Source organism: Sinocyclocheilus anshuiensis, unplaced genomic scaffold (genome assembly GCF_001515605.1).
Source record: "Sinocyclocheilus anshuiensis isolate Anshui unplaced genomic scaffold, SAMN03320099.WGS_v1.1 scaffold961, whole genome shotgun sequence".
Taxonomy (NCBI): Eukaryota; Metazoa; Chordata; class Actinopteri; order Cypriniformes; family Cyprinidae; genus Sinocyclocheilus; species Sinocyclocheilus anshuiensis.
This window is the reverse complement of record NW_015557049.1, coordinates 1,752,403-1,764,525: the sequence shown is the minus strand read 5'-3', so window position 1 is coordinate 1,764,525 and position 12,123 is coordinate 1,752,403. Positions and strand designations below refer to the sequence as shown.

The window sequence follows — 12,123 nt, the reverse complement described above, 5'->3', positions numbered from 1 at the left end:
ATGCAGTGTTTTATAATCTAGAGATTGTAAAAAGGATGTAGCACACGCATTGTCGAGTCAAGTGCCAGTGGATTAGAGACCTGCTCCCGCGAGACCCGATGCAACAGAGTGCGGCGCGGGAGAAGATGGGCGAGTGCGGGTGCGTGCGGGTAGACACTCGTGTGTGTGCGGGATGCGGGAGAATAAAATGATTCACGGGGCTCCCGCAAAATAGAAATATCTAAACATAAAATATCTAAAACAAATAAATTGTTATTCATCTATTGCACAAAAGCAACATGAACTAATATAAAATATAAACGATTAACAGGTGCAAGCATATGCAGAGTTTCTATTTAGGCTATAACGCGCGTTTGCAGCATTGATGCAGTGCTGAAATGTGCGTGCTCACAAATCCTCTCATTAACACACGAATTGTAGACATTATGCAAGATTCATTATGCATATATTTATTGTATTATAACAGAGATTTGTGAGATTGCAATGAACTGATAGAGATTATAGAGATTATAAATGCAGCGCTCTTTGCTGGCATTCTGCCATGCCAAACCATGCACGCAGCATTTAGTTAAATAAAAATAACAGTGTTCTGTGAATGTTGATGCTTTAATAACAAATATTTATCGGAATTGTGTATGGGATTTCATAAATTTCATGGAGAAAAAAGTAATGCAACTAGTAATGTAACTAATTACTAATTACTTTTGAAATAAAGTAATCAGAACAGTAACGTGATTACTTTTAAAAGGAATAATCAGTAATTTAATTACATTTTCAGAGTAACTTGCCCAAACACTGATTATTATACATTTAGTCATGCACACAAATCTATTTTTTTTTACTGAAACCAAAATGAATGTTTTCATTTAACCTCATTTTAAAAGTCTGAAACCAAACACCTTACAACCTTGCTGGCCATTTGACTTATAGCAGTGTCCAGTGTTTCCTATACATTGAGTTATTTGTGGCGGCTCGTCACAATATCAAAACTGACCGCCACAAACAGATTTTCCAAAAGGCTTATACTTCGTTGAATAAAATGAGCACTTCACGTTTCAAAATTAAAATGCAGTGTTTTTATATGAATGTATCTTTGAAAAGAACCGACTGTCTTCAGAAAAGCTTCGATGTCATTTTCATTTCGTCTTTCCTGTAATGCCTGATAAAGTAGCGTTTGTGAGCGGCACGCTGATTTGATTACAGCCGTTACCGGGGAAACCGGTATATCTCCAGCTCCCAAAGCGCCTCCTGCTGGCAGAGAATTAATTTGCAGTCTGTGGGAAACACTGGTGTCTGTCAGCAAACATAAACAAAAAGCATCCATCAGAACTGTTTTGAGAAGGTGCTTAAATTTTGAGTCATTGAGTATTATTACACTAAATTGGGCTACTACTACTATTACTATCTTGTACGCATCGGCCAGAGAAAAACCCATATCGGTCGACCTCTAGTGCATTATTGCAAACAATTTTCAAGGTTATCTGTGGTAATCAACAACATGCCACTGTAGCTTAAGTTGTATTTACCCTGAAACACTCCTCTTAAATGTATTAAAGAGTAAAGGAACAACATCGTATGATAGTGAAGGATATCTTACATTGGCCTGGACTATAATTAGATAGCGAGTTCTCTCCTCATAGTTCAGCCGTTCTGCCAAAACAATGTTACCAGACAGAGTCCCAGCAACACGCACAGTCCTGTTTGACATCTGAGACAGAGAAACAGAGAAAGATTGCACTGTTTTAAATAAAACATTGCAGTTTGCAAGTTCACCCATAAAGTCACTGCTTTAAATTAATCATTAATTACAATGAAGAACTTGAGTGTAACTGCAGAAGGTCTGTTTGATCGGATGAAGTACCGGGTCATTTGGGTTGTACTGAATGGCATATTCGATCTGTCCGTTTGGTCCGTCATCGATGTCCATGGCTCCATTGTTTCCTGAGAAGCCGGTGAAGATGGTGGTACCGACGGGAGAGAGCTGGAGAGATATCATTAAAAAAACACATGAAACAAACATCAGACACTGGCTATATGCTTGTGTAACAACACAGCAACTCTGACAAGCCTCAGATGTGACCCGTCTGACCCAGATAATGTTTATGTGTGAGTTTGTGTGTTCCTTCTGGAACCCCTTAGGAGACAGACTAGACAGGGACAGAAGAGGAAGAAAGAAAATGCAAAGAAAAAGACAAGGAGATCAAAACAAAGAGAAGACAACAAAACCTAAAATCAAAATGGAAGGAGAGAGAGAGAGCAAAACCTGCACATATGCCTGCACACAAATACACACGACTGATATTATAATAACAGGTTAGAGTCATTCTACAGCTGCGGTGGCATTTCCATCTGCTATCTTTTTCTGAAAAGCAAATTGATTAATAACATATTAAGCCTACTGTGCTATATTAATGCATTTCCCTTTCTTATTTCATAGAAGGTCTCATTAAACATTTGTAGGATATTATATTTTAGCCAATTCATTTTTGAATATTATCTTTTTATATTATTTCAATTTGTCAAATGTATTTTACAATAAATAGTTTGTATTGTTTGTAATTGTATTTTTTAGCTATTTCTAGCAATACAAATATATTTAATATTTTTAAAATATGAAATATATGAATTTTAAATATTAAAAATATATGTTATATATATATATATATATATATATATATAGGCCTATTTAAAAGTATACTATCATGCTCCTAGAGACTTTCAAAATTATAAGTGAAAATACTGATAAGATGTTTCATACTAAAACAGTTTTAAACCATAATTTGTTTTTCTATAAAGCCATACTCAGCCATTTGAAAGTCTTTCTGTTGTGACCACGATTGTACAATGTACCTTGCAATTTGCTCTCTGCTAGAGAACATCAAAAACACACTGAGGCTGAGCCAATGTTAAAGCATGGTACACTGAATCACTGAAGACACAGTTTCAGACTCTTTCCCACATTGGGCATGAAGCCAAAAGAATTTTTGGAAACCAACCTGACAATCTAACCTGATAACAGCATTTTTGACTTCAAGGAGAGGACAGAGATTGACAAGCATAAAGAAACCAAGCTTTTACACACCCAACACGTACACACTCTCGGAAGATATTCAAACGTACTCCAAATAAATGAAAGCAATTAAGTTTAAAAATAGTCCTCATACCTGAACTTGTGGAGAGAAGGGTCAAGGGTGTGTGTACCTGCATAATTTTAAGTATAATTTTGAGCCGATGCCAAAAGGGGATGGTTTTAGATCTGAATAACTGATGGAGCATGCCAACAGACTATACAACGATTTCATGTGACTACACAATGTGTCCGCTTCACTCTCTACTCTCTTTTCATTTGTGAGTGCAGTTTTCTTCCCCGTGTTGATGTATTTCTTGTTGAAACAGGAAGTTGAGTTGGGACATATCAAAGAGCTCAAGCCTTTTTTAATAACGAGTATTAATTAGTTTGTCACAGCAATGAGCCTTGATTTGCTACTTGATATTGCTTATCAGTGCTATGCAAATAAACCCTAAAAACCACAAAACTCACATTCTGATTTCATTTTAATATTTTACATATTGGAGTATGGTAAGATTTTTTTGTTTATTATTTTCAATGTTGAAAATAGTTGTGACACTTCCAGGATTCTTTGATGAGTAGAAAGTTCTGAAGAACAGCCTTTATTTGAAAAAATAAATCTCTTGTAATGTTATAAATGTCTGTACTGTCACTTTGGATCAATTTAATGTGTCCTTGCTAAATACAAGTATACATTTTTATAAAAACAAAACAAAAAAAAACTTACTGACCCCAAATTTTGATTGGTAGTTTTTGTTAGTTCGTTTGTGATGATAACACATATCACTCACTAAATTAAACATCAAACATAATTAAACATAATATAATAATGCATCATTGCTGAATAAAAGCATTAATTTATTTAATAAGAATAATAATAAAATAATAATAACTATAATATTAATATTAATAATATTTAAAATGTTACTGACCACAAAAGTTTGAACTTTCAAAACTGTTTTTGAACTTCCTTACTGGTTTCATTCGTCACATTGCATTGTCAGATATAATGCCCACCTCAATGCTCTGTTGTACTGCACATTTTGTCTATATACACTCTAAAAAATGCTGGGTTAAAAAGGGACAAACCCAATAGCTGGGTCAAAACAACCCAATAGCTGGGTTTTTCCCTTTTTACCCCAGCGTTGGGTTATATTTAACCCAGCATTTTTTAGAGTGTAGAAAATTAGCATACTATGCACATTCAAATGAAACTGAATTGACAGAGACAGAGACAGAAAGTAAATGAGGCAGTGCATAAGTGATCAGGCCTCACCTCATTAACTGATACATAGTAACGAGGCTGCTGGAAACGAGGTGTGTTGTCATTTCTGTCCCTCACCACTATCCGTACTTCATGCAGAATAACTGTTCCCACCAGCTCATTGGTGCACTGAATCTGAACCACGATGGTGGTGATGTAACTGGGTGGCTGGAAGAAAGCACATATACAGCGGTTTATAGAACATAAAGAAAACATACTTTCATACAACAAAAATAACTGTAGATTACTGCATTATTACAAAGCAAACCATGAATCATAAAACAAGGCCCCTGCAGATGAGATGTGACATACATTCATGGCAACATTTATTCAAGGTGATATACGGTAATACTAACCATTTGTGATATTTTCAAAAGCTATGGCTAATGATCAATAACATTAGGGTACCCAGCTGTAACAAAGTGCATTAACAATACAGCCAATCAGCCTGGATGTGTCAATGCACAAGATTACATAACTTACGTAACAATGCAAACAGGATTAATGTCAATTCTGCTCATTCTCTTTTGGGTAAATAAGGTGTTTGGCCTCAAGTACTCTGAATAAAACAAACGGTGTAGCTGTTGAGTGAAGTGGCTGAATCCCACAAAGCCTCGTAAAGAGGACGAGGACGAGGAGGAGGAGGAGGATATGCCTCTAATCACTATCCAATAGTGTCATAAAAGGCCTGTCACTAACACAATGCTTCTCAGACAAGCACACAGACACATGTGTGGGGCTAGCAAGCCTCTTTTTAGAAGATTGGTGTAATGTACAGACAGACAGTATAAGAGGGAGGAGATGAAGCACTTGTGGAAAAAGGAATTGGAGAAATCGCTATGCTCATATTGCGTCTGTGGGAGTAAAATCTCCTGCCTTTTGATGGAAGACTTGGCTGTTCTTGTACTGTAGAGGAGTCCATTGCACTTTGAGAGCACAGTTGAATACATCCAAAAACATAAAAAAATATCTTAATAAAGATAAATTCAAAGACAATCTTATTTACTTACATTATATGAATCTGAAATGACTGTAAATACTTTATATCAAAATGTTTTGGTCTTGTTTTCTGGTAAAAACAATACCAACAACAACAAAATCAATAACAAACAACAACAATAATAATAGAAAGGATAATTACTGTCTGACTGATTAATTAATAATTATAATTAACACTATGTCTACATATCTGTTAAATACAACACATTTATTTGAGAAGCAAACATTTTTACACAAATGGCAAATTATTTTCAGTCATAAACCACATTACATTTTGTATATTTATTTATACTAAAACAAACAAAAACAAACAAAAAAAATCTTTAAGAAATATTCTCTGAAAAGTTGGCATGAAAATGAAGTTGAGATCATCTTTTCTTCCCTGTTGAGTGACAGGTTGTCCCACCTTCGCGGCGGTAAACATGTTGTCAGAGAAAAGAGATGTCGTTGCAAGCCATTCTTTGCTTAAAGATTATGAGGGTGCATGAAATTGAAAAAATTAATGATGTGCATGGATAAATCATTTATAATAAACACTGCAATATGCCATTAAGAATTGTCCATTTTGATTTCATGGCGACTTTAAAGGGGCCATCGGATGCAAAATTCACTTTTACATGGTGTTTGCTAAAACTGTTTGTGATCCAGCTGCACCTCAAGAAGTCTCACACTTTATATTTTTTATGATTATTTGCAAATCGCCTTTCCTCTTCCACAGAAGAGAGGGGCGGGGTGAGCAGAGCTCATTAACATTTAAAGAGACATGCACTGAAACGAGTCGCCGTAAACAGAGTTGTTTTTGACAAGGTAAAAAGGGTGTTGTTTTTACACGATTTCATGAAGACCCTAAACAATCATAACAAATTGTGGAAAATGGGCATCCGATGTACCCTTTAATATTTCATGCAATTTTGCATAAGTATATTTATCTTGATTTGAGGATGTCAAAATATTTCATTGGAAAGAGTAAAATACTGATTAAGAAAATGTTGCAGTTGTGTGTGGTTGCTATGATCTCATTACCGTGACGAGTGTTGTTTTGCTGCCAATCGGGACAGAATTTATTTTAGAGCTTTTGTTTGTCTTAGAGGCTTCAGGCAGACTGCCATATAAATATATATCCATTTGTGCCAGTCAAAGGACAGCAGTAGCAATATGTTATTTTTGACAGATTGTGTGTGTTTGTTTACTCACGTCTCGGTCCAGCACTCGTCCAGTGCTGTTGAGATACAGTCTCTGCAGCGCAGGGTCAAGGATAACCCAGTAATCATAGTTGTCCAGCAGCGTCAAGGAGATGGTTCTATCTGGATCCTGAGCACGACCATTGATCTGCATGTTTTCCACAAGAACGGTACCTGACAGAAAAGGATTGGCAAGAAAAGCTTATGTTTCAAGGTACATGATGGGAGATTGACCACCTCATGTAATATAAAAGTTCACGTAATAAATATGTATAATAATAATGATGATTTCCCCATGAATAAATAATAGTTGTAAATCCTCATTCTGTACATATTCATTAGCTTCCTCTCTTGGCTCATGTGTATGAGAAGCTGATTATGTAAGAATGTGAAGGTCATAATTTCAGCATGTGTAAATGTATGGTTGGCTGAGTTCTCGCCTCTCCTCCAAGATAATTACACTTCATTTTATGCTTCAATATGTTACAAATTATTTCAAATCCTTGTGAATCCCTGCAGAAAAACACAAAATAATAAGTCCTAACAGAGCATGAACCACCATCCAGCGGTATTCAATTAACATTCCATGAGGTCCAGGCTCTACATTTCCCTCCCAGCAAAGGTCGAGACAATCATAACAACCATGTTTTTAAATCAAATGAACATTCCTAAAATATGTTTTTTCACTGGAATGGATAAAATATTTAAGAGCCATTATTCTGAGAAAACGTTCACCTGAGAGCCAGCTTAATTTAAGATTTCTAAGGGGACTAATAGGAAAGACAGGGCTTAAGCACCATTAAATAAAGCCTGGAATCACTTATGATTCATTATAAATGTTCAGGCTGGCAGCTGCATGACCTTGCAAAAAAAAAGAAATAAGAAATCCTGTAAGTTGTTGAACTAGTCTCTCCAAGCACATAACCTGTACAACATAAAAATAATGAACTGACTTCTTCTCTAAAACAAATGCTGCATTACATTAAAAAAATGCAAATGAAATACTGAATCAAACCTGAAACCTTGCCATCGTCATGTCAGTTATATTAGTTTATTTAAACAATTTTCCATCAAGCAAGATTTGACCTTGTGACCTCTCGTGCTGAAAAGACGACTATTCCTCAGAGTCCCAAAATCTCACATTCACGTAGGGGGCTTGAGTCCCTTTAAGACTGAGATCCAAGAATCGCCCTTGGCACAAACAATAGTATTCACCCAGAACTAGAATTCAGAAAGCTGGTCAGATTCTTTTCTCAAAGCTCCAGTGTGCATTCAACACGTTGTCCACTTAAAGTGCCAGCATGTATAGCTTTTGCCCTAATTGCAGCAAGCATTTGTTTTTTGAAGAGTATTAACTGTTAGTGATGAATGATACAGTACATTCAAGAAACATGCAATTCTGTAAGACAATTATGCGCAACATTATAAACATAATGTGCTTTTTTGGCCATTAAGTTTCCTAAAGAGAATAACATTAGACTAATTTCATGATCCTTCATGGTCTTGCAGCTTGCTAATATGAAAGCATTAAAACAGATATTTTAATTGATGTTTCTTCATCACAACAGATTTGGAGAAATTTAGCATTGCATCACGCTCACCAATGGATCCTCTGCAGTGAATGGGTGCCGTCAAAATGAGAGTCCAAACAGCTGATATGTGGATTACTTGCCTATTATTTGTTTGGACTCTCATTCTGACGGCACCCATTCACTGCAGAGGATCCATTGGTGAGCAAGTGATGTAATGATACATTTCTCCAAATCTGTTATGATTAGGTAACAAACTCATCCACATCTTGGATGGCCTGAGGGCGAGTCAATTTCCAGCCAATTTTCATTTTTGGGTGAAATATTCCTATAATAACTTAAAATTTAGTACTACAAATTATTCTTTTACATGAAACAAATTGTCACCGAGCATCAATTACCTGCCCATGATATCAATAATATTGATATTATCAGAAGCAAAATAGTGTACTTGAATAGTCACAATAACAACATTTTAGCAGTCAATTCCAATACCAGTGAAATTTCACTTTGGGAAGCATTCTTTCTTGTTGCAATTGCATTTGGTGATGCTAGTGGAGCAGATAGTATACACTTCAGCTTTAAGTGAGTTAGCCTACAGCCCAGATCCCTGAGAAACTCAGCCATAACAGACATCCGACGCCATCAGACATAGACAGACTCGGAGGCCCTGATGTTTGACTCCAATATTACCTGAAAGGAAATCCATTACCTGAGTGAAACCACCCCTTAGCATGTGAGCAGAGCAAAAACACATCAGCCACAAATGAGGGCAGATGCGAGAATCTCTGTGTAAACAGCATCTCAGTACCTCGAGCGAGGGGTCACAACACGCCTGCTGTCCATCAAAGTCACAGCAAACCCATCCCACACCAGCTAATATCAGCTGTTAGAGTGGTTAGGAATATAGAATGGCGTTAACATATGGCTCCTGTTGATTATTTTTAATTCTGTTGGATTTGTCATGAAGAAAAACACACGGATGAAACAGTAAAGAAAATTGCGAAGAAAATGGCTCCTTAGATTCACGTCTGCACACTGGAGAAAATCAAATGCTATTAAGAGGGATCTCACACCAGGCACGACAGAGACTCGAGGGAACGGCGTACACGCACACATACACCACACACACCAAATCCAACGCAGCTTCTCAGAAACCTTTTCACACCCATAACCAGGTGTGAGCTTGTGCTCCGTCGTACATGTGCAGATTTTCCACATCTATTCCTGAAAAACCTGGCGAACGGCATCATTAGTGGTGTTTGCTAAGCCAAAATTACTATTATTCAAACTTTAGCGCATAACCATTTATGCTACAGACATGAATGATACCTCAAATCCTGCGGCCTGCTGAGGAGAGGTGTGCTATTACCTTTTTCAGTGATTGGACTTACATTTTTCAGTGGTGCATAATAGAACAGGTGAAAAAACACAAATACTTATACTGTACAGTATATTGAAAGAGAGCCTCAAGCAATATTTAGAGATCAGAATTTCATAGAGATTTATGAGTGGGCTATTTGGTTTGAGATGGTCTGACTGGTCTCTGATGCTTTGATGGTTGGCCACTTGGTCTCCCAGCCTGACCCAAAAAATAAAAATTAAATTAAATTAAAAAAATAAATAAGGTCAAGGTGCTAAGGTCTTCTAAATGTAATCATGATTTTTCAGGGTAAAAAGTGATTATGATTTAATACCTATGTGATTAATTGTGTGATTGATTTCCTTAAAAATGTGTGATTACATATCAATGACTATAAAATATTACTAACAAAAATAATTTAATTTTACAGTTCCACTGTAAAATTACAAAGCTAATATTTAAGGATGTCCTAAGGTGAATGTCCTAAGGTTCTCTTTTGACAACAGTCGGTTTAAAACCGCTTCTCATTACAAGTACAGGAAGATGCCTGGCATATGTTGCGTTCCCAAATGCATGTTACAATCAACCCAAACTCAGAGCAAATGCAGAGATGAGTTTGTGTAGAGCAGCCTTTACCTCAAACCAAGCCACTCTAAGACACTGAAAACACTGAACCACAAGCTGTTAGCATTTTAAAGAGCACAATGCAGCGCTTCATTCTAAAACATATAACACATAATCTTATTTAATTAAATCACAGCCTTTGCGATAGGGATGCACCGAAATGAAAATTCTAGGCCGAAGCTGAAGCCGAACAAAATGAAACACTGAGCCGAAGGCCGAATACCGAACACAGTTTTTCCCATTTTTCCCCCATGTAGGCCTATTTTGCAATTTTTTTCACAATTGCATTAATTAAATTGCCAAAATGTGCTTTTTACTGTTTTGTCCTGCTTTTCAAATAAAAAATCAATTACAAAACAACAATTAAAAAATATTTACTTAACACTGAACATTTTTTTTTAACATTCTAGCAGACATTATACCAACAAAGCACAATTTAGCCTAAAATTAAGTTAGTAAAATAATATTTTTTGGCCATTTTTGAGACTTGAATCAGGCATGTATTTTTTACTGTACAAATAAAGGCAGCCTTGCTGAGCAGAAGAGACTTCTTTTTAAAACATTAGATATATTACAGATCCCAATTTGAACACTATGTGTGAATGTTATAACAAATGTATTAACAGAGCTGTTGTAGGGTAATTATTATTATCATTATTATTGTCTTACTTTTAATTTTATTTGACATAACGACAGTAAAATTACAATACTATCCTTTATGAATGTCGATGGAGTTGTTGCTTTTTCTCGGCTTTTATTTTGGCAGAAACCCGCAGGAAGATCTCAGTGCTTCTTTTTGTTGACAACAGCATGCAGATTTATAAATTATTCTCATTACAAATTTGGGAAGATGTTTGTCGCACGTATCACATTGTCTCATGCCTTTAAAAAAAATTCACAAAAATGTTACTGAGCAACTGACGAGTAACACAGTTTTAGTGCAGATTTTCCTCGCGCTTTGGACTTTGAACCCTGGCACCGCGAGCTCATGCAGCACTGTCAAAATACATGCAATTCGTGCGTGCATTAGAAAATATAACATTCTGCAGTTTATTTACTAATCGTCTGAGGTAATTTCGCGATTTCAATCATCATACAGTAACCTAACCACCAACATTAGCCTCTTCTTCTCATCGGAGACTTGATGCAGCACTAAGTCTCTCACTGTCGGTGCTTCACACTTATAATGATTTCTGTGTCTTTCTCTGACAGTTTTAAATACTTTCACACTGTCGACATGTTTGCTGCATTAGCGTGTGCGTCTATTTGATCGCGTTCATCATTGTTCAGTTCATATTATTCTGCCTTTTCGCTTATTCGGCCGAACACCGAAATATATTTTTTTTGCTATTTTCGGCCGAATAATTTCAGTTGCTGAATATTCGGTGCATCCCTACTTTGCGATTTGATAATTCATATTATCCATATTGGTTTTATTTTGATTAAATGCACAACACTACTGACTAATACTCAGAACTAGCTTAGGCTGGTTTAAGTGAGACCCCAGCAAACCCAGCAAAAGGTTTGTTGGGGCAAGAACCACTCACACTTACTTCAGAAATGATTATTCTCTGCCAGCTCATTTGATGTGCCTTCTGCCAGCCAGCAGTGGTGGTGTCACGGTACGGGTGTTCTAAAGAACAGGCAGGACGACGAAGATGACGAATCAAAGGATATTTAATAAAGAAACAACAGGAAATCCAGACAGGGTAGACATCAACATTCACAGGAACATGGACATAGACATTGGCATTTACAGGAACATGGACATAGACATTGGCATTTACAATAACCGACAAACTAGACTACGCATTTACAGGAACATGGACATAGACATTGGCATTTACAGGAACATGGACATAGACATTGGCATTTACAGGAACATGGACATAGACATTGGCATTTACAGGAACATGGACATAGACATTGGCATTTACAATAACCGACAAACTAGACTACAAGAGGCAGGAACTAATATAGGGCAGATAACGAGGGGCAGACAGGTGAGCACAATAAGGTGATTAACTGATAATGAGGACAGGAACAACCAAATAAGGACACAGAGGGAGAAACCACAATCGACAGTCCACAGG

The 12,123-nt window shown here is 36.5% G+C and overlaps 1 protein-coding gene across 1 annotated transcript in view; it reads right to left on the bottom strand.

Moving 5' to 3' along the window:
• LOC107676372 (protocadherin-15-like) overlaps positions 1-12,123 on the bottom strand; it is a gene marked incomplete at its 3' end in the record, with an annotated part of 105,729 nt that overhangs the window by 70,917 nt on the left and 22,689 nt on the right. Inside the window, exons 4-7 of the mRNA XM_016470893.1 lie at positions 6,528-6,688; positions 4,347-4,502; positions 1,862-1,981; positions 1,598-1,708 (exon numbers count right to left, since the gene is read on the bottom strand). Of these exons, the coding sequence (XP_016326379.1) occupies positions 1,598-1,708; positions 1,862-1,981; positions 4,347-4,502; positions 6,528-6,688 (548 nt within the window). The remainder of the gene's footprint in view (positions 1-1,597; positions 1,709-1,861; positions 1,982-4,346; positions 4,503-6,527; positions 6,689-12,123) is intronic.